This window comes from Catharus ustulatus, chromosome 40 (assembly GCF_009819885.2).
Source record: "Catharus ustulatus isolate bCatUst1 chromosome 40, bCatUst1.pri.v2, whole genome shotgun sequence".
Lineage (NCBI taxonomy): Eukaryota > Metazoa > Chordata > Aves > Passeriformes > Turdidae > Catharus > Catharus ustulatus.
In genome coordinates this window covers 339984-366101 of record NC_046260.1, presented here as the reverse complement: position 1 = coordinate 366101, position 26118 = coordinate 339984, and the positions used below count along the sequence as shown (strand labels likewise).

General features: G+C 34.3%; 2 protein-coding genes across 2 annotated transcripts; one reads left to right on the top strand and one right to left on the bottom strand.

The window, feature by feature from the left end:
• The first annotated feature begins 56 nt into the window (after positions 1 to 56).
• Positions 57 to 22157, top strand: SGF29 (SAGA complex associated factor 29). Its single transcript, XM_033084511.1, has 9 exons — positions 57 to 171; positions 1591 to 1666; positions 1737 to 1809; positions 5745 to 5809; positions 5984 to 6113; positions 10600 to 10746; positions 11501 to 11536; positions 15846 to 16008; positions 21980 to 22157. Exons 1-9 carry the CDS (start codon positions 97 to 99, stop codon positions 22094 to 22096), a joined length of 882 nt encoding a protein of 293 aa, XP_032940402.1. The 5' UTR covers positions 57 to 96; the 3' UTR covers positions 22097 to 22157.
• A 679-nt stretch (positions 22158 to 22836) lies between these two features.
• LOC117010252 (structure-specific endonuclease subunit SLX1-like) lies at positions 22837 to 25870 on the bottom strand. Its single transcript, XM_033084546.1, has 5 exons — positions 25662 to 25870; positions 24914 to 24965; positions 24451 to 24753; positions 23968 to 24098; positions 22837 to 23026 (listed from the first exon to the last, which is right to left on the bottom strand). The coding sequence occupies exons 1-5, from the start codon at positions 25826 to 25828 to the stop codon at positions 22909 to 22911; spliced, it is 771 nt and encodes a 256-aa protein (XP_032940437.1). The 5' UTR covers positions 25829 to 25870; the 3' UTR covers positions 22837 to 22908.
• Positions 25871 to 26118: the final 248 nt, after the last annotated feature.

Below are 26118 nucleotides of genomic sequence, written 5' to 3'. Positions count from 1 at the left end.
CCCTCAGAGGCGGTGCCGCCATTTTGTCCCTCCCCGCTCTCTCCCCTCAGGCGGCGCCACCATTTTGTCCCTCCCCTTTTCCCGTCCATTCCCGTCATGGCGCTGGTCTCGGCCGATTCCCGCATCGCGGAGCTGCTGGGGGAGCTGCACCAGCTCATTAAACAGACGCAGGTACCGCGGTTTATTTTATTTTAAATTTATTTTAAGATGTTTTTTAGGATTCCCCGTTCCCTTCCGCGATCTGCGTTTCCTCCGGTTTTTTCCGGTTGCTCATCATCGAGCCCGTTTTTTCTGCCACGGGATCAACAAAGTCACTAAAAAAATCATAAATTTTCCCTAAAATTCACAGATTTCCCCTAAAAAAATCACCAATTTTCCCCTCAAAAATCGCAAATTCCCCTTTATGGACCCCAAAAATCACAAATTTCCCTTCACGGACCCCAAAAAATCACAAATTTCCCTTCAAGGACTCCAAAAATCACAGATTTCCCCTAGAAAAATCACAATTTCTCTCTCAAACATATATTTTTTTCTCCTCAGAAACTCCAAAAATCACCAATTTTCCCTCAAAAAATCACCCATTTTCCTCCAAAATAAGCAATTTTCCCTCAAAAATCCCCAATTTTTCCCTCAAAAAAATCCCCAATTTTTCCCTCAAAAATCCCCTTTTATTAACCCCAAAATCCCCAATTTTTACCTCATAAATTCCCATTTATTAACCAAAAAATCCCCAAGTTTTCCCCCCAAAATCCTCAAATTTTTCCTCAAAAATCCCCATTTATTAATCCAAAAATCCCCCATTTTCCCTCAAAATACTTCAATTTTTCCTTTTAAAATTTTCATTAATTCTTAAAAAAATCCCAATTTTTTTCCCTTAAAAATGCCCAAATTTCCCATAAAAAATTCCCCAATTTTTCCTCCTAAAAATTCATTTTTCCCTCAAAAATCCCCATTTATTAACCCAAAAATGCTTAAATTTTCCCTCCAAAATCCCCAAATTTCTCCTCAAAAATCCCCAATTTTTCCTTCAAAAATCCCAATTTTTTCTCAAAAAATCCCTATTTTTCCTCAATAATATTCAGTTTTTCCCTCAAAAATCTCATATGTCTCCAGCAAAAAAATCAAGTTTTTCCCTTAAAAAAATCTAAAATTTATCCTAAAAAATCCCCAATTTTTCCCTCAAAATATTTCAAAATTTTCTTCAAAAATCCCTAATTCTTCCCTCCAAAAAATTTAATTTTCTCTCAAAAAATTTCAGTTCTCCCTTTTAAAAATCCTCATTTTTCCCTCAAAAATCCCAAATTTTTCCTCAAAAAAAATCCTAATTTTTCCCTCAAAAATCTTCACTTTTTCCTAAAAAAAATTCTATTTTTCCCTCAAAAAAATTGAATTTTCCCCTAAAAAAGTCCCCATTTTTCCCTTAAAAAAGTTGAATTTTCCCCTAAAAAATCCCCATTTTTCCCTTAAAAAATTCAATTTTTTCTCTCCAAAACCCCCAAATTTCCCCCAAATTCTCCCCAAACCCCAAATTTTTAATTTTCCCCCAATTTTTATTTTTTTTCCCCCAATTTTTGAATTTTTCCCCCTCAGGAGGAGCGATCCCGCAGCGAGCACAACCTGCTCAACATCCAGAAAACGCACGAGAGGATGCAGACCGAGAACAAGAGTAAATTAAAAATAAATTGAATTTCTGGATTAAATAAATTGAATTTTTAAAATAAATAAATCTTCTTTAGTCTCTCCCTATTACAGGACCAAGCTTCGAGGTCTCTACACCACGGCCAAGGCTGACGCTGAGGCCGAGTGCAAGTGAGTCCCAAATTCTCATTTTTTAATTTAAAAAATGCTTAAAATTCTCATTTTAATCTCAAATTCCCATTTTTTCCTTAAATTCCCTTTTTTCCCTATTAAATTCTCTTTTTTTCCCATTAAATTCCATTTTTTTCCCATTAAATTCCCTTTTTTCCCCATTAAATTCCCATTTTTTTCTCAAAATTTCCAATTTTTTTCTCATTAAATTTCCATTTTTTTCCTTAAATTCCCATTTCCCCCTTTTTCCTTAATAAATTTCCATTTTATTCCCTCAAATTCCCATTTTTCCCATTTTCCCCCGTTTTTCCCCTTTTTTCCTCTTTTTTCTCTTTTTTTTTCCCATTAAATTTCCATTTTTTTCCTCAAAATTTTCTTTTTTCCTTAAAGTTTCCTTTTTTCCCTATTTAATTTCCATTTTTCCCTTAAATTCCCATTTTCCCTTAAATTCCCATTTTTTCTCATTAATTTCCCATTTTTTTTCTCCCAATTTTCTCAGTTTTTTCTCAAAATTTTTAATTTTTTCCCCCTTTCCCCTCACAATCCCCTCCTCAATCCCCCCAAAAAATCCCAGTTTTCACCCCAAAAATTCAATTTTTTTCCCAAAAATCTCCTTTTTCTCCCCAAATAATTTATTTCTCCCAACTTTTTTTATTTTTTTCTCAAATTTTAATTTTTTCTCCTCACAACTTTCCCCCTTTCCCCTCACAACCCACTCCTCGCCCCCCCCATTTTTCCCTCATTTTTTTCCCCAAAAACCCGGTTTTTTACCCCAAAAAAATCAATTTTTTCCCAAAAATCCTCTTTTTTACCCGAAATAATTTATTCCACACAATTTTATCTTTTTTTCCTCCAAATTTTTAATTTTTCCCCTCACAATTTTCCCCTTTTCATTCACAACCCCCTCCCCGAACCCTCATTTTTTCCCCTAAAACCCAATTTTTTCTCCAAAAATCCCCTTTTTTCCCCAAAATAATTTATTCCTCACAATTATTTATATTTTGGTGCCAGAATTTTTAACTTTTTCCTCACAATTTTCTCTTTTTCCCCTCACAATTTTCTTCTTTTCCCGTCACAACTTTCCCCCTTTCCCCTGACAATTCCCTCCCCAATCCCCCCAAAAAATCCAATTTTTCACCCCAAAAACCCCATTTTTTTCCCAAAAATCTCCTTTTTCCCCCCAAAATTATTTTTTCCTTCCAATTTTCTTATTTTTTTCTCAGAAATTTTAATTTTTTCCCTCATAATTTTCTGCTTTCCTCTCACAATTCCCTCCTCAATCCCCACCCAAAACCCCCATTTTTCACCCCAACAAACACATTTTTTTCCCAAAAATCCCCATTTTTCCCCAAAAATCTCCTTTTTCTCCCCCGAATCTTTTATTCCTCCCAATTTTTAATTTTTTTTTCTCAAAATTTTTAAATTTTTCCCCTCACAACTTTCCCCCTTTCCCCTCACAATACCCTCCTCACCCCCCCATTTTTCCCTGATTTTTTTCCCAAAAATCCCATTTTTCACCCCAAAAATTCAATTTTTTCCCAAAAATCTCCTTTTTTTACCCGAAATAATTTATTCCACACAATTTTATCTTTTTTTTCCTCAAAATTTTTAATTTTTTCCCCTCACAACTTTCCCCCTTTCCCCTCACAACCCCCTCCCTGAACCCCTCATTTTTTCCCCTAAAACCCAATTTTTTCTCCAAAAATCCCCATTTTTCTCAAATAATTTATTCCTCACAATTATTTTATATTTTGGTCCCAGAATTTTTAATTTTTTCCTCACAATTTTCTCCTTTTCCCCTCACAATTTTCTTCTTTTCCCCTCACAACCCACTCCTCACCCCCTCATTTTTCCCTCATTTTTTCCCCAAATCCCCATTTTTTTCACCCAAAAATTCAATTGTTCCCCAAAAATCACTTTTTTTACCCCAAATAATTTATTCCACACAATTTCATCATTTATTTTCTTCAAATTTTTAATATTTTCCCCTCACAATTTTCCCCCTTTCCCCTCACAACCCCCTCCCCGAACCCCTCATTTTTTCCCCTAAAACCCAATTTTTTCTCCAAAAATCCCCTTTTTTCCCCCCAAATAACTTATTCCTCACAATTATTTTACATTTTGGTCCAGAATTTTTAATTTTTTTCCTCACAATTTTCTTTTTTTCTCCTCACAACTTTCTCCCTTTCCCCTCACAATTCCCTCCTCAATCCCCACCCAAAACCCCCATTTTTCACCCCAACAAACACATTTTTTTCCCAAAAATCTCCATTTTTTCCCTAAAAATCTCCTTTTTCTCCCTCAAATAATTCATTCCTCCCAATTTTTTAGATTTTTTTCTCCAAATTTTTAATTTTTCCCCTCACAACTTTCCCCCTTTTGCCTCACAACCCCCTTTTCACCCCCCCATTTTTCACCCCCAAAATCCCCATCTTTTCCCCAAAAATCCCATTTTTCCCCCAAAAAACCCCATTTTTTCCCAAAAATCTCCTTTTTCTTCCCAAAATTATTTTTTCCTTCTAATTTTCTTATTGTTTTCTCAAAATTTTTAATTTTTTTCTCACAATTTTCCACTTTTTCCCTCACAATTTTCTCCTTTTTCCCCTCCCAAACCCCCTCATTTTTCCTCAAAAAACCCCATTTTTTCCCTAAAATCCCCATTTTTTTCCCTAAAAATCTCCTTTTTCTCCCTCAAATAATTCATTCCTCCCAATTTTTTAGATTTTTTTCTCAAAATTTTTAATTTTTCCCCTCACAACTTTCCCCCTTTCCCCTCACAACCCCCTTTTCACCCCCCCATTTTTCACCCCCAAAATCCCCATCTTTTCCCCAAAAATCCCATTTTTTTCCCCCAAATCCCCATTTTTTTCCCAAAAATCTCCTTTTTCCCCAAAAAAAATTATTTTTTCCTTCCAATTTTCTTAGTGTTTTCTCAAAATTTTTAATTTTTTCCTCACAATTTTCTCTTTTTCCCTTCACAATTTCTCATTTCCCCTCACAACTTTCCCTTTTCCCCTCACAACCCCCTCCTCATCCCCCCATTTTTCCATCATTTTTTTCCCAAAAATCCCATTTTTTCCCAAAAATCTCCTTTTTTCCCCACAAAATTATTTTTTCCTTCCAATTTTCTTATTTTTTCTCAGAAATTTTAATTTTTTCATTATAATTTTCCCCTTTTTCCCTCACAATTTTCCCCTTTTCCCCTCACAATCCCCTCCTCAATCCCCCCAAAAATCCCATTTTTCACCCCAAAAATTCAATTTTTCCCCCAAAAATCTCCTTTTTCTCCCCATATCTTTTTATTCCTCCCAGTTTTAAATTTTTTTTTCTCAAAAATTTTAATTTTTCCCCTCACAACTTTCCCCCTTTCCCCTCACAACCCCCTTTTCACCCCCCCATTTTTCACCCCCAAAATCCCCCATCTTTTCCCCAAAAATCCCATTTTTTCCCCCAAATCCCCATTTTTTTCCCAAAAATCTCCTTTTTCCCCCAAAAAATTATTTTTTCCTTCCAATTTTCTTAGTGTTTTCTCAAAATTTTTAATTTTTCCCCTCATAATTTTCTGCTTTCCTCTCATAATTCCCTCCTCAATCCCCACCCAAACCCCCCCATTTTTCACCCCAACAAACACATTTTTTTCCCAAAAATCCCCATTTTTCCCCAAAAATCTCCTTTTTCTCCCCGAGTCTTTTATTCCTCCCAATTTTAATTTTTTTTTTTCTCAAATTTTTAATTTTTCCCCTCACAACTTTCCCCCTTTCCTCTCACAGCCCCCTCCTCACCCCCCCATTTTTCCCTCATTTTTTTCCCAGAAATCCCATTTTTTCCCCAAAGAACCTCATTTTCCCCCCAAAACCCCCTCCCCAAACTCCACATTTTAACCCCCCTCACAATTTTTACCTTTTCCCCTAATTTTTAATAATTTTTTTTTTTAGCGTTCTCCGCCGGGCCTTGGATAAAATCGCCGAGATCAAATCCCTGCTGGAGGAGCGGCGCATCGGTACGGCCGCTAGGGGGCGCCCTCACGCCTCTCCCCTCACGGCAAAAAAGGCGGGAAAACCCCGGGACCCCCTCAAAAAACCCCTAAAAAACCCCAAAAAACCGCCGCGATTTTGGGTGAAAATTTAAAGATTTTAGGATTTTTTGGTGAAATTTTTAAATTTTGGGGTTGCAGCAGCGAAAATCGCCGGGATTTACAGCGAGGCGGAGCCGCCCAGGAAGACGATGAGGAGGGGGGTGCTGATGACGCTGCTGCAGCAATCGGCCATGACGCTGCCGTTGTGGATTGGGAAACCGGGAGAAAAGTGAGTAAAAAAAGTGTAAAAAAATTTAAATTTTGGGAGATTTTGGGGAGAAAAGGGGTTTTGGGGGAAAAAAGAGGGGTTTTGGGAAAAAAAACTGGGAAATTTGGGAGAAAAATGGGGAATTTAGAGGGAAAAAAAGGGCAAAAAATTGGCGCAAAAAATCACATTTTAGGCCTCAAAATTCAGGTTTTTTAGGCCTCAAAATTCAGGTTTTTTTAGGCCTCAAAATTCACATTTTTTAGGTCTCAAAATTCCCTTTTTTTAGGCCTCAAAATTCACTTTTTAGGCCTCAAAATTCACATTTTAAAGCCTCAAAATTCACTTTTTTGGCCTTAAATTTCTGTTTTTTGAGGCCTCGAAATTCAATTTTTTAGGCCTCAAAATTCCCATTTTTTTAACCCAAAATTTTGACTTTTTAGGGCCTCAAAATTCACATTTTTTAAGTCTCAAATTTCCCTTTTTTTAGGCCTCAAAATTCACTTTTTAGGCCTCAAAATTCACATTTTAAGCCTCAAAATTCACTTTTTTTAGGCCCTTAAATTTCTCTTTTTTGAGGCCTCGAAATTCAATTTTTTAGGCCTCAAAATTCCCATTTTTTCACCCAAAATTTTGGCTTTTTAGGGCCTCAAAATTCACATTTTTCAGGTCTCAAATTTCCCTTTTTTTAGGCCTCAAAATTCACTTTTTTGGGCCTCAAAAATCACTTTTTAGGCCTCAAATTCACATTTTAAGCCTCAAAATTCACTTTGTTTAGGCCTTAAATTTCTCTTTTTTGAGGCCTCGAAATTCAATTTTTTAGGCCTCAAAATTCCCATTTTTTCACCCAAAATTTTGGTTTATTGGGGCCTCAAAATTCACATTTTTCAGGTCTCAAATTTCCCTTTTTTTAGGCCTCAAAATTCACTTTTTAGGCCTCAAAATTCACATTTTAAGCCTCAAAATTCACTTTGTTTAGGCCTTAAATTTCTCTTTTTTGAGGCCTCAAAATTCAATTTTTTAGGCCTCAAAATTCCCATTTTTTAACCCAAAATTTGCTCTTTTTTGGGATCAAAATTCATTATTTTTTTAGTCTCAAAATTCCCATTTTAAGCCTCAAAATTCACGCTTTTGTGGCCTCAAAAATTTGCTTTTTTTATGGCATGAAAATTCCCATTTTTAGGTCTCCAAATTCCCATTCTTTGACCCAAAATTTGCTTTTTTGAGGGCTCAGGAATTCCCGATTTTGGCTTTAAAATTCACATTTTGTTACCCAAAATTTAATTTTTTTGGAGCTAAAAATTCTCAATTTTGGGACTCAAATTCGGGGGATTTTGGGGTAAAAAAACCACAATTTTGGGTTAAAATATCGCAAATTTTTGGGAAAAAAAGGGGGCAATTTTGGTTAAAAAATCAGGAAATTTTTGAGGCAAAAATAGAGAATTTTTGGGTTAAAAATATGGAATTTTGGGTTAAAATTTTGCAATTTTTGGGTTAAAAATTATGTTTTGATTTAAAAAATCTTTGATTTTGACACCAAAAAAAGCTATTTTTGTGTCAATTTTAGGTTAAAATAGGGCAATTTTGGGTAAAAAAATTTAAGCAAATTCTGAGGGTAAAAAGAATGAATTTTGAGGTTAAAATGAGACGAATTTGGTTAAAAAATTCAAATTTTCACGCCAAAAAAAGCAATTTTCATACAAAAAAAAAGCAATTTTTGCTCAAAAAAAAGTGATTTTCACCCAAATTTTGGGTCGAATTTTTTCTAATGTTGGGATTTTTGCTCAGGCATTTTTTGGGGTGAAAATAGGAAATTTGGGGGGTAAAATTTAGCAATTTTTGGGTTAAAATTGGTCAATTTTGGTGAAAAATCTGAGATTTTTGATGCCAAAAAAAAAGATTTTTTTGTAAATTTTGGGGTCAAAACAGGTAAATTCTGGGAGTGAAAAGTGTGGGGTTAAAATACAGAAATTTGGGTTAAAATTTTGCGATTTTTGGGTAAAAATCCGGTGATTTTGGGTAAAAAATTCCCGATTTCACAAAAAAAAAGGATTTTCACCCCAATTTTGGGTTAAAAATGGGCAATTTTGGGTAAAAAAACAAATTAAATTCTGGGGGTAAAAATACTGAATTTTGGGGTTAAAACCAGGAAATTTTGGGGGTAAAAAGTGACGATTTTGGTAAAAAAAATCCCAATTTTAACGCAAAAAAAGCGATTTTTGCTCAAAAAAAAAAGCGATTTTCGTCCAAATTTTGGGTTGAATCTCTGGGATTTTGGATGTTTTTACTCAGTGGATTTTTGAGGTGAAAAATAAGAAATTTTGGAGTTGAAATTGAAAATTTTTTGGGATAGAAAATGACGATTTTGGGTAAAAAATCCCCGATTTTGACACAAAAAAATGCGATTTTAGCTCCAAAAAAAAGCGATTTTCGTCCAAATTTTGGGTTGAATCTCTGGGATTTTGGATGTTTTTTTACTCAGGGATTTTTGGGGTGAAAAATAAGAAATTTTGGAGTTGAAATTGGAAAATTTTTGAGATAGAAAATGACGATTTTGGGTAAAAAATCCCGATTTTGACACAAAAAATTGCGATTTTCGCTCCAAAAAAAAAGCGATTTTCACTCAAATTTTGGGTTGAATCTCTGGAATTTTGGGTTTTTTGCTCAGGGATTTTTGGGTGAAAAATAAGAAATTTTGGAGTTGAAATTGGAAATTTTTGGGATAGAAAATGACGATTTTGGGTAAAAAAATCCCCGATTTTGACACAAAAAATTGCGATTTTCGCTCCAAAAAAAAGCGATTTTCACCCAAATTTTGGGTTGAATCTCTGGGATTTTGGGGTTTTTTTGCTCAGGGATTTTTGGAGTGAAAATAGGAAATTTGGGGGATAAAAATTTAGCAATTTTTGCGTTAAAATTGGTTAATTTTGGTGAAAAATCTGAGATTTTGATGTCAAAAAAAAAGATTTTTTTGTAAATTTTGGGGGTAAAAAGAGGTAAAATTCTGGGAGTGAAAATACTGAAGTGTGGGGGTTAAAAACACAGAAATTTGGGTTAAAATTTTGCAATTTTTGGGTAAAAATCCGGTGATTTTGGGTAAAAAATTCCCGATTTTAACGCAAAAAAAGCGATTTTGCTCCAAAAAAAAGCGATTTTCAACCCAAATTTCGGGTTAAAATCTCTGGGATTTTGGGGTTTTTTTACTCAGGGATTTTTGGGATGAAAAACAAGAAATTTGGAGTTGAAATTGGAAATTTTTTGGGATAGAAAACGACGATTTTGGGTAAAAAATCCCCGATTTTGACAACAAAAAATTGCGATTTTCGCTCCAAAAAAAGCAATTTTTTGTCCAAATTTTGGGTTGAATCTCTGGGATTTTGGGGTTTTATTAACTCAGGGATTTTTGGGGTGAAAAATAAGAAATTTTGGAGTTGAAAATTGGAAATTTATTGGGATAGAAAATGACGATTTTGGGTAAAAAATCCCCGATTTTGTACACAAAAAAAATGCGATTTCGCTCCCAAAAAAAAGCAATTTTCACCCAAATTTTGGGTTGAATCTCTGGAATTTTGGGTTTTTTTGCTCAGGGATTTTTGGAGTGAAAATAGGAAATTTGGGGGCGTAAAATTTAGCAATTTTTGCGTTAAAATTGGTCAATTTTGGTGAAAATCTGAGATTTTTGATGCCAAAAAAGAACATTTTTTTGTAAATTTTGGGTAAAAACAGGTAAAATTCTGGGAGTGAAAATACTGAAGTGTGGGGTTAAAAATACAGAAATTTGGGTTAAAATTTTGCAATTTTTGGGGTAAAAATCCGGTGATTTTGGGTAAAAAATTCCCGATTATTCACCAAAAAAAAAAGGATTTTCACCCAAATTTTGGCTTAAAAATGGGCAATTTTGGGTAAAAAAAAGAAATTAAATTTTGAGGGTAAAAATACTGAATTTTGGGGTTAAAACCAGGAAATGTTGGGGGTAAAAAGTGACGATTTTGGTAAAAAATTCCCAATTTTAACGCAAAAAAAGCGATTTTTGCTCAAAAAAAAAGCGATTTTCGTCCAAATTTTGGGTTGAATCTCTGGAATTTTGGATGTTTTTTACTCAGGGATTTTTGGGGTGAAAAACAAGAAATTTTGGAGTTGAAATTGAAAATTTTTGGGATAGAAAATGACGATTTTGGGTAAAAAATCCCCGATTTTGACACAAAAAATTGCAGTTTTCGCTCCAAAAAAAAAAGCGATTTTCACCCAAATTTTGGGTTGAATCTCTGGGATTTTGGGTTTTTTTTTGCTCAGGGATTTTGAGGTGAAAAACAAGAAATTTTGGAGTTGAAATTGGAAATTTTTGGGATAGAAAACGATGATTTTGGGTAAAAAATCCCCGATTTTGACACAAAAAAATGCGATTTTCGCTCCAAAAAAAAGCGATTTTCACCCAAATTTTGGGTTGAATCTCTGGAATTTTGGGTTTTATTGCTCAGGGATTTTGGGGCTGATCTTTCCTCCCCTCCAGGCCTCCCCCCCTCTGCGGGGCCGTGCCGGCAGCCGGGGATTACGTTGCCAAACCCGGGGACAAAGTTGCTGCCAGGGTGAAAGCGCTGGAGGGAGACGAGCAGTGGATCCTGGCCGAGGTGGTGAGCTACAGCCATGCAGCCAACAAGTGAGTAAATCACAAAATTTCGGTATTTTGGGATAAAATTTGGCATTTTTGGGAAAAAAATCTGATTTTTCAGGTCAAAATTTGCTGACTCGGCAAAAAATTGCATTTTTAGGCTCAAAATTCACATTTTTTGGGCTCAAAAATTGGTTATATTCAGGTCCAAACTGCTGGTTTTGTTCTAAAAAAATTCAGGGTTTTCTGGGTCCAAAATTCGGATTTTAGGAAAAAAAATTTGCTCTTTTATGGTTGAAATTTGCTGATTCGGCAAAACTGTTTTTAGGCAAAAATTGACTTTTTTAGGCTCAAAATTCACATTATTAGGGCTCAAAAATAGGCTTCATTCAGCTCCAAAGTTCCCAATTTTGGTCTCAAAAATCTGCATTTTTTATGACCAAAATTTGGTTTTTTGGTAAAAAATATCGCGATTTTAGGCTCAAAAATTCGCTGATTTGGCAAAAAATTTGGCTCAAAATTCGCATTTTTTAGGCTCAAAATGCTCATAATTTGGGCTCAAAAATTGGTTTTATTCAATTCCAAAATTCACTTTTTTGGGGGATTTTTTTGGGCTCAAAATTCACATTTTTGAGCAAAAAAAAAAAAAAATTTAAGCTCAAAATATGTTTATTCAGCATAGGAAAAAGAAATTTTTTGGCTCAAAATTCAATTTTTCTGGGTCATGCTTTTTTTTTGCCCCAAAATTTTGGTGTTTTGCCCCAAATTTTTGATTTTTTTTTCTAATTTTTGTCCCCCCCAGGTACGAGGTCGACGACATCGATGAGGAAGGCAAAGAGTGAGTGAAAAAAATCCCAAAATTTGGGGTTAAAAATTGCCAAAATCCTCCAGAAAATTCCTCAAAAATTTTATAAAAATTCTCTTGTAAAAATCCCAAAATTTTATAAAAATCCCTTAAAATCCCCTTTAAAATCTCCAAAAATTTCAACAAAAATCCCCTTTAAAATCTCCAAAAATACCCTTAAAAATCTCCTTGAAAATCCCAAAAATTCTCTAAAAATCTCCTTTAAAATAAAAAAAAAATCCCAAAAAATCCTCCAAAAAATCCTAAAAATCCCCTTAAAAAAAACCCTTAAAAATCCTTTTAAAAATCCTAAAAAATTCTGTTAAAATTGCCAAAAAAATCCCAAAAAATCCTCCAAAAAATCCTAAAAATCCCCTTAAAAAACCCTTAAAAATCCTTTTAAAAATAAAAAAAAATTCTTTTAAAATTGCCCAAAAAATCCCAAAAAATCCTCTTAAAAATAAAAAAAAAAATCCCAAAAAATCAGCAGAAAAATTCATAATAATCTCCAAAGAATTCTTTAAAAATCACCAAAAAAATTCGTAAAAATCTCCAAAAAATTGTTAAAAAATCCCCTAAAATTTTTTAAAAATCCAGAAAAATGAACTTAAAAATTCTGAAAAAATTCCAAAGAAATCACCAAAAAAATTCTTTAAAAATTACATAAAAATCTCTGAAAAAAATTCATAAAAATGCTTAAAAATCTTAAAAAATCAAAAAAATTCTTTAAAAAAAAACCAGAAAAGTTCTTTAAAAATTACATAAAAATCTCTGAAAAAAATTCATAAAAATCTCTAAAGAAATCTTAAAAAAATCCAAAAAAATTCTCTAAAAAAAAAAACCAGAAAAATTCTTTAAAAATTACAAAAAAAGCTCTGAAAAAAATTCATAAAAATCCCTAAAGAAATCTTAAAAAATCCAAAAAATTCTCTAAAAAAAAAAACCAGAAAAATTCTTTAAAAATTACAAAAAAATCTCTGAAAAAAATTCATAAAAATCCCTAAAGAAATCTTAAAAATTCTCTAAAAAAAACCCAGAAAAATTTTCAAAACTTTCCTTAAACACCAGAAAAATCCTCTTAAAAATGCTGAAAAAACCCCAAAAAAATTCCTAAATAATTACTGAAAAATCCTAAAAAATTCTCTAAAAAAAACCCAGAAAAATTTTCAAAACTTTCCTTAAACACCAGGAAAATCCTCTTAAAAAAGCTGAAAAAAACTCCAAAAAAATTCCTAAATAATTACTGAAAAATCCTAAAAAATTCTCTAAAAAAAACCCAGAAAAATTTTCAAAACTTTCCTTAAACACCAGAAAAATCCTCTTAAAAAAGCTGAAAAAACTCCAAAAAAATTCCTAAATAATTACTGAAAAATCCTAAAAAATTCTATAAAAAAAAAACCCAAAAAATTTTCAAAACTTTCCTTAAACACCAGAAAAATCCTCTTAAAAAATCCGAAAAAACTCCAAAAAAATTCCTAAATAATTACTGAAAAATCCTAAAAAATTCTCTAAAAAAAAACCCAGAAAAATTTTCAAAACTTTCCTTAAACACCAGAAAAATCCTCTTAAAAAAGCTGAAAAAACCCCAAAAAAAATTCCTAAATAATTACTGAAAAATCCTAAAAAATTCTCTAAAAAAAACCCAGAACAATTTTGAAAACTTTCCTTAAACACCAGAAAAATTCTCTTAAAAAAGCTGAAAAAAACTCCAAAAAAATTCCTAAATAATTACTGAAAAATCCTAAAAAAATTCTGTAAAAAAAACCCAGAAAAATTTTCAAAACTTTCCTTAAACACCAGAAAAATCCTCTTAAAAATGCTGAAAAAACTCCAAAAAAATTCCTAAATAATTACTGAAAAATCCTAAAAAATTCTATTAAAAAAACCCAAAAAATTTTCAAAACTTTCCTTAAACACCAGAAAAATCCTCTTAAAAAAGCTGAAAAAACTCCAAAAAAATTCCTAAATAATTACTGAAAAATCCTAAAAAATTCTCTAAAAAAAAACCCAAAAAAATTTTCAAAAGTTTCCTTAAAATTCAGAAAAATTCTCTTAAAAAAGCTGAAAAAACTCCAAAAAAATTCCTAAATAATTACTGAAAAATCCTAAAAAATTCTGAAAAAAAACCCAGAAAAATTTTCAAAACTTTCTTTCAACACCAGAAAAAATCCTCTTTAAAAAGCTGAAAAAACTCCAAAAAAATTCCTAAATAATTACTGAAAAATCCTAAAAAATTCTCTAAAAAAAACCCAGAAAAATTTTCAAAACTTTCCTTAAACACCAGAAAAATCCTCTTAAAAAATCCGAAAAAACTCCAAAAAAATTCCTAAATAATTACTGAAAAATCCTAAAAAATTCTGTAAAAAAAACCCAGAAAAATTTTCAAAACTTTCCTTAAACACCAGAAAAATCCTCTTAAAAAAGCTGAAAAAACTCCTAAAAAATTCCTAAATAATTACTGAAAAATCCTAAAAAATTCTCTAAAAAAAACCCAGAAAAATTTTCAAAACTTTCCTTAAACACCAGAAAAATCCTCTTAAAAAAGCTGAAAAAAACTCCAAAAAAATTCCTAAATAATTACTGAAAAATCCTAAAAAATTCTGTAAAAAAAACCCAGAAAAATTTTCAAAACTTTCCTTAAACACCAAAAAAATCCTCTTAAAAATGCTGAAAAAACTCCAAAAAAATTCCTAAATAATTACTGAAAAATCCTAAAAAATTCTGTAAAAAAAGCCCAGAAAAATTTTCAAAACTTTCCTTAAACACCAGAAAAATCCTCTTAAAAAAGCCGAAAAAACTCCAAAAAAATTCCTAAATAATTACTGAAAAATCCTAAAAAATTCTCTAAAAAAAAACCCAGAAAAATTTTCAAAACTTTCCTTGAACACCACAAAAATCCTCTTAAAAATGCTGAAAAAACTCCAAAAAAATTCCTAAATAATTACTGAAAAATCCTAAAAAATTCTGTAAAAAAAAACCCAGAAAAATTTTCAAAACTTTCCTTAAACACCAGAAAAATCCTCTTAAAAAATCTGAAAAAACTCAAAAAAATTCCTAAATAATTACTGAAAAATCCTAAAAAATTCTCTAAAAAAAACCCAGAAAAATTTTCAAAACTTTCCTTAAACACCAGAAAAATCCTCTTAAAAAATCCGAAAAAACTCCAAAAAAATTCCTAAATAATTACTGAAAAATCCTAAAAATTCTCTAAAAAAAAACCCAGAAAAATTTTCAAAACTTTCCTTAAACACCAGAAAAATCCTCTTAAAAATGCTGAAAAAACTCCAAAAAAATTCCTAAATAATTACTGAAAAATCCTAAAAAATTCTCTAAAAAAAACCCAGAAAAATTTTTAAAACTTTCTTTAAACACCAGAAAAATTCTCTTAAAAAAGCTGAAAAAACTCAAAAAAAAATTCCTAAATAATTACTGAAAAATCCCAAAAAATTCTCTAAAAAAAAACCCAAAAAAATTTTCAAAAGTTTCCTTAAAATTCAGAAAAATTCTCTTAAAAAAGCTGAAAAAACTCCAAAAAAATTCCTAAATAATTACTGAAAAATCCTAAAAAATTCTCTAAAAAAAACCCAGAAAAATTTTCAAAACTTTCCTTAAACACCAGAAAAATCCTTTTAAAAAAGCTGAAAAAACTCCAAAAAAATTCCTAAATAATTACTGAAAAATCCTAAAAAATTCTCTAAAAAAAACCCAGAAAAATTTTCAAAACTTTCCTTAAACACCAGAAAAATCCTCTTAAAAATGCTGAAAAAAACTCCAAAAAAATTCCTAAATAATTACTGAAAAATCCTAAAAAATTCTCTAAAAAAAAACCCAGAAAAATTTTCAAAACTTTCCTTAAACACCAGAAAAATCCTCTTAAAAATGCTGAAAAAACCCCAAAAAAATTCCTAAATAATTACTGAAAAATCCTAAAAAATTCTGTAAAAAAAACCCAGAAAAATTTTCAAAACTTTCCTTAAACACCAGAAAAATCCTCTTAAAAAAGCTGAAAAAACTCCAAAAAAATTCCTAAATAATTACTGAAAAATCCTAAAAAATTCTCTAAAAAAAACACAAAAAAATTTTCAAAAGTCTCCTTAAAATTCAGAAAAATTCTCTTAAAAAAGCTGAAAAAACTCAAAAAAATTCCTAAATAATTACTGAAAAAATCCTAAAAAAAATCTGTAAAAAATAAAAAAAAATTCCAAAAAAAAATCCAAAAAATTCCCTATAATCCCAGTGACCCAAAATTACATTTTTTCACCAGAACTAACCCAAAAATTTGAATTTTTTTGTCGTTTTGCAGGCGTCACACGCTGAGCCGGCGCCGCATCATCCCCCTGCCGCAGTGGAAAACGAACCCCGAGACCGACCCCGAGGCTCTGTTCCACAAGGAGCAGCTGGTGCTGGCCCTGTACCCACAAACCACCTGTTTTTATAGAGCTCTGATCCATGCTCCTCCTCAGAGGGTGAGTGACCCAAAAATTCACAAAAATACGCACAAAAATTCGCAAAAAATCCGGCAAAAATCGCCCCAAAAATCATCAAAAAATTCAAAAAAATCGCCTCAAAAATCATCAAAAAATTCAAAAAAATCGGCCCAAAAATCACCAAAAATTCACCAAAAATTTAAAAAAATCATCCTCAGTATTTGCCCGAAATCACCTGAGTTTAACCCAAAAATTTTTTTAAAAATCTCCAAAAATTCACAAAAATCCCAGCAAAAATCGCCCCAAAATTCAAAAAAATCGCCTTAAAAATCATCAAAAAATACAGAAAAATTGGCCCAAAAATCACCAAAAATTCACCAAAAATTTAAAAAAATCATCCCCACTATTTGCCCAAAATCACCTGAGTTTAACCCAAAAAATCCCCAAATATCACCCCAAAAATTCACAAAAATTCACAAAAATTCCCTCAAAAAATTCATAAAATTTCCCCAAAATTGACCCAAAAATCAGTCCAAAAATCCCAATTTTCCCTGTTTTTATATAAGTTTAATTCATGCTCCTTTTTAGAGGGTGAGTGACCCAAAATCCCCTAAATTTAACCCAAAAATTTTTTTAAAAATCTCAAAAAATTCACAAAAATCCCAGCAAAAATTGCCCCAAAATTCAAAAAAATCGCCTCAAAAATCATCAAAAAATACAGAAAAATCGCCCCAAAAATCACCAAAAATTCACCAAAAATTCAAACAAATCATCCCCAGTATTTGCCTGAAATAATCTGAGTTTACCTCAAAAATTCACAGAAAAATCCCCAAATACCACCCCAAAAATTCACAAAAATTCCCTCAAAAAATTCACAAAATTCTCCCAAAATTGACCCAAAAATCCGTCCAAAAATCCCAATTTTCCCTGGTTTTATAGAGGTTTAATTCATGCTCCTTTTTAGAGGGTGAGTGACCCAAAATCCCCTAAATTTAACCCAAAAATTTTTTCAAAAATTCAAAAAAATGCACAAAAATCCCAGCAAAAATCGCTGCAAAATTCAAAAAAATCGCCTTAAAAATCATCAAAAAATACAGAAAAATCGCCTCAAAAATCACCAAAAATTCACCAAAAATTCAAAAAAATCATCCCTAGTATTTGCCCAAAATCACCTGAATTTACCCCAAAAATTCACAGAAAAATCCCCAAATATCACCCCAAAAATTCACAAAAATCTCCAAAAATTCTCTCAAAAAATTAAAAAAATTCTGCCAAAATTGACCCAAAAATCAGTCCAAAAATCCCAATCTTCCCTGTTTTTATAGAGCTTTAATTCATGCTCCTTTTTAGAGGGTGAGTGACCCAAAATCCCCTGAATTTAACCCAAAAATTTTTTTTAAAATCTCAAAAAATTCACAAAAATCCCAGCAAAAATCGCCCCAAAATTCAAAATATCGCCTCAAAAATCATAAAAAAATACAGAAAAATCGCCCAAAAATCAGTCCAAAATTCACCAAAAATTCAAAAAAATCATCCCCACTATTTGCCCAAAATCACCTGAATTTACCCCAAAAATTCACAGAAAAATCCCCAAATATCACCCCAAAAATTCACAAAAATTCCCTCAAAAAATTCATAAAATTCTCCCAAAATTGACCCAAAAATCAGTCCAAAAATCCCAATTTTCCCTGTTTTTATAGAGGTTTAATTCATGCTCCTTTTTAGAGGGTGAGTGACCCAAAATCCCCTAAATTTAACCCAAAAATTTTTTTAAAATCTCCAAAAATTCACAAAAATCCCAGCAAAAATCGCCCCAAAATTCAAAAAAAATCGCCTCAAAAATCATCAAAAAATACAGAAAAATCGCCCCAAAATTCACCAAAAATTCAAAAAAATCATCCCCACTATTTGCCCAAAATCACCTGACTTTAACCCAAAAATTTGCAGAAAAATCTCCAAATATCACCCCAAAAATTCACAAAAATCCCCAAAAATTCTCTCAAAAAATTCATAAAATTCTCCCAAAATTGACCCAAAAATCAGTCCAAAAATCCCAATTTTCGCTGTTTTTATAGAAGTTTAATTCATGCTCCTTCTCAGAGGGTGAGTGACCCAAAATCCCCTAAATTTAACCCAAAAATTTTTTTAAAAATCTCCAAAAATTCATAAAAGTCCCAGCAAAAATTGCCCCAAAATTCAAAAAAATCGCCTTAAAAATCATCAAAAAATACAGAAAAATTGGCCCAAAAATCCCCAAAAATTCACCAAAAATTCAAAAAAATCATCCCCAGTATTTGCCCAAAATCACCTGAGTTTAACCCAAAATTTTTTTTAAAAATCTCCAAAAATTCACAAAAATCCCAGCAAAAATCGCCCCAAAATTCAAAATATCGCCTCAAAAATCATCAAAAAATACAGAAAAATTGGCCCAAAAATCCAAAAAAAAGCCTACAAAATTCTAAAAACTCAGCCCAAAAGTTTGCCCAGAATCACCTGAATTTACCCCAAAAATTCACAGAAAAATCTCCCAAATATCACCCCAAAAATTCACAAAAATTCCCTCAAAAAATTCACAAAATTCTCCCAAAATTGACCCAAAAATCAGTCCAAAAATCCCAATTTTCCCTGTTTTTATAGAGGTTTAATTCATGCTCCTTTTTAGAGGATGAGTGACCCAAAATCCCCTAAATTTAACCCAAAAATTTTTTAAAAAATCTCAAAAAATTCACAAAAATCCCAGCAAAAATCGCCCCAAAATTCAAAAAAATCGGCCCAAAAATCATCAAAAAATTCAAAAAAATCGCCCCAAAAATCCCCAAAAATTCACCAAAAATTCAAAAAAATCATCCCCAGTATTTGCCCAAAATCACCTGAATTTACCCCAAAAATTCACAGAAAAATCCCCAAATATCACCCCAAAAATTCACAAAAATCTCCAAAAATTCTCTCAAAAAATTCATAAAATTCTCCCAAAATTGACCCAAAAATCAGTCCAAAAATCCCAATTTTCCCTGTTTTTATAGAGGTTTAATTCATGCTCCTCCTCAAAGGGTGAGTGACCCAAAATCCCCTAAATTTAACCCAAAAATTTTTTTAAAAATCTCAAAAAATTCACAAAAATCCCAGCAAAAATCGCCCCAAAATTCAAAAAAAGCCTCAAAAATCATCAAAAAATACAGAAAAATCGCCCCAAAAATCACCAAAAATTCACCAAAAATTAAAAAAAATCATCCCCAGTATTTGCCTGAAATCACCTGAATTTACCCCAAAAAATCCCCAAATATCACCCCAAAAATTCACAAAAATCTCCAAAAATTCTCTCAAAAAATTCATAAAATTCTCCCAAAATTGACCCAAAAATCAGTCCAAAAATCCCAATCTTCCCTGTTTTTATAGAGCTTTAATTCATGCTCCTTTTTAGAGGGTGAGTGACCCAAAATCCCCTGAATTTAACCCAAAAATTTTTTTTAAAATCTCAAAAAATTCATAAAAATCCCAGCAAAAATTGCCTCAAAATTCAAAAAAATCACCTTAAAAATCATCAAAAAATACAGAAAAATCGGCCCAAAAATCCCCAAAAATTCACCAAAAATTCAAAAAAATCATCCCCAGTATTTGCCTGAAATCACCTGAGTTTAACCCAAAAATTTGCAGAAATATCTCCAAATATCACCCCAAAAATTCACAAAAATTCCCTCAAAAAATTCATAAAATTCCCCCAAAATTGACCCAAAAATCAGTCCAAAAATCCCAATTTTCCCTGGTTTTATATAAGTTTAATTCATGCTCCTTTTTAGAGGATGAGTGACCCAAAATCCCCTAAACTTAACCCAAAAATTTTTTAAAAAATCTCAAAAAATTCCAAAAAATCCCAGCAAAAATTGCCCCAAAATTCAAAAAAATCGCCTCAAAAATCATCAAAAAATACAGAAAAATTGGCCCAAAAATCCAAAAAAAAGCCTCCAAAATTCAAAAATCTCAGCCCAAAAGTTTGCCCAAAATCATCTGAATTTACCCCAAAAATTTTTTTAAAAATCTCAAAAAAATCACAAAAATCCCAGCAAAAATTGCCCCAAAATTCAAAAAAATCGCCTCAAAAATCATCAAAAAATTCAAAAAAATCACCTCAAAAATCACCAAAAATTCACCAAAAATTCAAAAAAATCATCCCCAGTATTTGTCTGAAATCACCTGAATTTACCCCAAAAAATCTCCAAATATCACCCCAAGAATTCACAAAAATCTCCAAAAATTCTCTCAAAAAAATTCACAAAATTCCCCCAAAATTGACCCAAAAATCAGTCCAAAAATCCCAATTTTCCCTGTTTTTATAGAGGTTTAATTCATGCTCCTTTTTAGAGGGTGAGTGACCCAAAATCCCTGGAATTTAACCCAAAAATTCACAAAAATACGCACGAAAATCCGGCAAAAATTGCCCCAAAATTCAAAAAAATCGCCTTAAAAATCATCAAAAAATTCAAAAAAATCACCCCAAAAATCCCCAAAAATTCACCAAAAATTCAAAAAAATCATCCCCACTATTTGCCCAAAATCATCTGAATTTACCCCAAAAATTCACAGAAAAATCCCCAAATATCACCCCAAAAATTCACAAAAATCTCCAAAAATGCCCTGAAAAAATTCATAAAATTCTCCCAAAATTGACCCAAAAATCAGTCCAAAAATCCCAATTTTCCCTGTTTTTATAGAGGTTTAATTCATGCTCCTTTTTAGAGGGTGAGTGACCCAAAATCCCCTAAATTTAACCCAAAAATTTTTTTAAAATCTCAAAAAATTCACAAAAATCTCAGCAAAAATTGCCCCAAAATTCAAAAAAATCGCCCCAAAAATCATCAAAAAATACAGAAAAATTGGCCCAAAAATCACCAAAAATTCACCAAAAATTCAAAAAAATCATCCTCAGTATTTGTCTGAAATCACCTGAATTTACCCCAAAAATTCACAGAAAAATTCCCAAATATCACCCCAAAAATTCACAAAAATTCTCTCAAAAAATTCACAAAATTCCCCCAAAATTGACCCAAAAATCAGTCCAAAAATCCCAATTTTCCCTGTTTTTATAGAGGTTTAATTCATGCTCCTTTTTAGAGGGTGAGTGACCCAAAATCCCCTGAATTTAACCCAAAAATTCACACAAAAATTCATAAAAATTGCTGCAAAAGTCGCCCCAAAATTCAAAAAAATTGCCCCAAAAATTGCCATAAAATAGCCAAAAATTGGCCTAAAAATAAAAAAAAAAAATCTTCAAGAATTCCTCAAAAAGCAAAAAAAAAATAACTCTAAATATTTGCCCAAAATCACCTGAATTTCCCCAAAAATCCCCAAAAAATAAACAAAAATCGCCCCAAAAATCACCATAAAATACCCAAAAATTCCCAAAAAATGCCCCAAAAATCCACTTTAAAAATCTGCCTCAATATTCCCAAAATGAGCCCAAAAATTTGCCCAAAATCACCTGAATTTACCCTAAAAATTCTCTCAATATTCACAACAATTATTGCAAAAATCGCCCCAAAAATCAAAAAAATTGCCACAAAAATTCCCCCAAAATTTGTCCCAAAACCAAAAAAAATCACTCCAAAAATTTGCCCAAAATAATCTGAATTTACCTCAAAAATTCAATATAAATTCACAAAAATTTCCTAAAAAATTCACAAAAATCTCTGCAAAAATGGCCCCAAAAATCACCAAAAAATCGCCCTCAAAATTCAATTTTTTCCCTTAAAATCCCCAAATTTTGCCCAAAACCCTTCAAAATTTTCCCTTCAAAAATACCAAATTTTAAAATCTACCCAAAATTTGATTTTTTCATCCCAAATCTCAGCCCCAGCACCACAAAAATCCCCCAAAAAATAAGAAAAAATTTAAAAAAAATTCATTTTTTGCCTAAAAATCACCTTAAAAATCCCTAAATTTTGCCCAAAATCCCCAAATTTTTTACTAAAAATCTCAATTTTCCCAAAATTTGATTTTTTCACCCCAAATCCAGCCCCAGGATGATTATTCTGTGCTTTTTGAGGACACCTCCTACGCCGACGGGTACTCGCCCCCGCTCAACGTGGCGCAGCGCTACGTGGTGGCCTGCAAGGAGACCAAGAAAAAATGAAATTTTGGGGCAAAAAAAGCCAAAATCGGGAAAAATGGACCCAAAAAATGGAAAGGGGGGAGTGGAAATAGGGAGGGGGGGGAAAAATGGGAAAATTTGGGAAAAAAATTGATTTTTTTTTTTTGGAAAAAAATTGGATTTTTTTAAGGGGAAAAATTGGGATTTTAAGGGTTAAGAATTAGAATTATGGTGGGAAAAAATTGGAATTTTTGGGTTAAAAAATGGGAATTTTAGGACTAAAAAAATTGGAATTTTGGGGTTAAAAATGGGAATTTTTTTGGGGTAAAAATCAGATTTTTGGGGTTTTTTTGGGATAAAAATGGGAATTTTGGGGATTTAAAATGGGATTTTAAGGGTTAAAAAGTTATTTTTTGGGGGGTTGAAAATGAGGTAATTTGAGGGTTAAAAAATTAATTTTGGGGGGAAAAATGCAAATTTTGGGGGAAATTGGGGTTTTGTAAAAAAGGTTTTTTTAAGAAAAAAATAAAATTTTTTGAAAAAAATTGAATTTTTGGTGTATAAATTATTAGAGTTTAAAAATTAATAAATTTATTAAATTTGAGGGGGGAAGGAAAAAAATTAATTTTAAAATAAAAAAAAATTCAAAAAATTTTGACCAAATTTCACCCAAAAAATTTTGAAATTTAAAAATTTCAAAATGGCGGCCAAAACAGGAAGTGAAATCATGGGGGTGTGGCCTAACAAATCCCCATCCTATGAAATAAACAACAAACAACTTCTATTGCAAATAAATTAGTTTTATTACAAATAAATTAATTAAAATTATAAAAACTCATTTTGTGGGCGTGGCCTCACGTGGGGGCGGAGCTGGAGATGATGACGTCATCGGGCTCCGCCCACTCCTCTTCCGGCTCCGCCTCCCCCAGGCAGCGACGAATCAGATCACCCCAAAGGAGGGGGGTGTGGCAGCTGGGGGTGGGGCCAAAGTCAGGACATGCCTTATATGGTAAAAACTTTCCTAGCAACAAGCCCCGCCCTCTAGCAACAAGCTCCACCCTGGCAGCCATCTTGAATTATTTCCTTATAAGGAAATAGCGCATTAATAACAAGCCCCTCCCCTTGGTAGTCATATTGGAATAATTCCTTATAAGGAAACAAGACCTTAGCAACAAGCTCCACCCCCTAGCAGCCATCTTGAAGCTTTTGCTTATAAGGTAAACACCTTTAGAACCAAGCCCCGCCCCTTGGCAGCCATCTTGAATTATTTCCTTATAAGGAAATAATGCCTTAACAAACAGCCCTGCCCCTTGGTAGCCATATTGGAATAATTCCTTATAAGGAAATAGGACCTTAGCAACAAGCGCCACCCCTGGCAGCCATCTTAGATATTTTCCTTATAAGGAAATGGAACCTTGTCAACAAGCCCTTCCCCTTGGCAGCCATTTTGGAACCTGTCCTTATAAGGAAAGGAGCCTTACCAACAAGCCACACCCCCTAGCAACAAGCTCTGTCCCTGGCAGCCATCTTGAATTATTTCCTTTTAAGGAAATGGATTTAGCAACAAGCCCCGCCCCTTGGCAGCCATCTTGGAACACTTCCTTACAAGGAAATAACGCCTTAACAACAAGCTCTGCCCCCGGCAGCCATTTTTGAGCCCTTCCTTATAAGGAAATGGACTCTTAACAACAAGCCCCACACCCAGCAGCCATCTTGGAACCGTTCCTTATAAGGAAATGGAGTTTTAACAACCCCCGCCCCCGGCAGCCATCTTGAATCATTTCCTTATAAGGAAATAACGCCTTAACAACAATCTCTGCCCCCAGCAGCCATCTTGGACCCTTACCATCTAATGTAAAAGTCTCTAACCAACAAGCCCCGCCCCCAAACACAAGCCCCGCCCCTTTCCTCACCTGGGACAGGTGCCCGTGACCGGCAGCAGCTGCTGCGGCTCCGGGGCCAGGAAGAGCCGGGCCAGGCAGGGGGGATGGGCGGCCATGGAGCACTGGGGGCGGGGACAGCGCAGGAGGGGCGTGGCCTGGGCCTGAAAGGGGGCGTGGCATCATTAAAACCCCACAAACCCCACCCAGTTAAAGCCTAAATCACTTTAGGCCACGCCCATTTTAGCCACACCCATTTAGGCCCCGCCCCTTTAACTCCCTCCCATTTAGTCCCACCCATTTTTAGGCCCCACCCACTTAAAACCCCACCCTTAAGCTCCACCCACTTTAAGCCCCACCCCTTTAGGCCCCACCCATTTAAAGCTTTATACATTAAAGCCCCTCCCCTTTAAGCCCCACCCACTTAACCTCCACCCATTTAAGCCCCACCCACTTTAGGCCCCACCCACTTTAAGCCCCACCCCTTTAACCCCACCCCTCAAGCCCCGCCCTCACCTCCTCACACAAGCCACACCCCCTCCCCTCCCCCACCGCCTCCAAACCCCGCCCTTTTTTCCTTTTAAGGCGCGGCAGCCCCGCCCCTTTCTCCTCCACCACGTGAGGGGGCGGGGCCAGCTCCACTTCCGGGCCGGGTGGGCGGAGCCAACGCACGCGCAGGGGGAGGCGGGACCAGGGCGGGGCCCGGAGGAGGCGGGGCAAGAGCCGGAGGGCGAAGCTGATTGGCTGCTCCCGGGGGCGCCGAGGGGGCGGGGCCAGGAGCCGGCGGGAGGAGTTGGGGTGTTGCCACGCCCACTCGAACTAATTAAAGGGGTTAATTAAAACTTGTTAATGAGGGGGTGGAGCTTGAGTGGGCAGAAATTAAGTGGGTGGGGTTGGAATTTGAGTTAATGGGGTGGGAGGAGCTTATGTGGGTGGGGTTTAACGAGGTGGGCGGGGCTTAAAAGGGGGCGTGGCTCACCCTGAGGGCGGCGACGTCGGAGGGGAAGCCGTGCACGAAAACTTCCATTTCCCTTTTGAGTTTGGGGAGAAAAATTTGGTTAAAACCCCCCAAAATTTGGTTTAAAAGTCTCAGAACTCTGTTTAAAAATTTGTTTAGAAATTAAAAAAGACATAAATTATAAGTAAAAACAAAAATTGAATTTAAAACTGCCCCAACCCTTTTTAAAATCCTTCCAAATCCCGATTTAAACTCCCAAAATCTCCCCAAAAATCCCAATGAAACCACCCCAAATCTCCCTTAAACCAACCTAAATCCACTTAAAATCCCCCAAAAATCCCCTTTTAATCCCTTAAACCACCCCAAAATCCCTTTAAACTCCCCAAATCTCCTTTAACTTTCCCATATTCCCCCTCCAATCTCCTTTAAACCTCCCTAAATCCCTTTTAAACCCCTTTAACCTCCCTAAATCCCCTCAGAATTCTCCTTTAACCACCGCAAATCCCCCTCAAACGCTCGTAAATCCCCTTTAAACCTGCCTAAATCCCCTTTAAACCCCTTAAACTCTCCTAAATTCTCTTTTAACCCCCCCAAATCCCCTCAGAACTCTCCTTCAACCCCCCCAAATCCCCTCAGAATTCCCCTTTAACCCCCAAATCCCCTCAGAATTCCCCTTTAATCCCCCAAATCCCCTCAGAATTCCCCTTCAACCCCCCCAAATCCCCTCAGAATTCCCCTTTCACCCCCACACCCCCACTCCGGCCCTCACCAGGGCCCTCTTCCGCTGGTCCTGCGGGCTCCCCCCCTCCTCCTGCCGCCGTTGTGCTGCCGGAGCCGCCGCCGCGGATCCACCGTGAACCCCACGTAGGTGCGGCCGCGGGCGCGGCCCTGAGGGGCGGCGGAGCGCAGCAGATACACGGCGCGCATGGCGGCCATTGAGGCCGTGAGGCGACTTCCGGTGGGGACGGCGGCACTTCCGGCTCAATATCCCGCAGTGCACAGCGCAGGTTGAGGGGATTTCCGGTTTGGAGCGGAAGCGCTTCCGCCTCGGTAACCGGGAGAGCGCTGCCTCGTTACCCACAATACATTGCGCGGTTAAAAAAACCCAAAAAACACTCAAAAAATCCCCAAAAAAACCGCTCAAAAAAACAAAAAAACCCCAGAAAACAAAAAAACTCCTCGTCGGTAACAGCAAGAGGGCTGCCTCACTACCCAAAATGCATTGC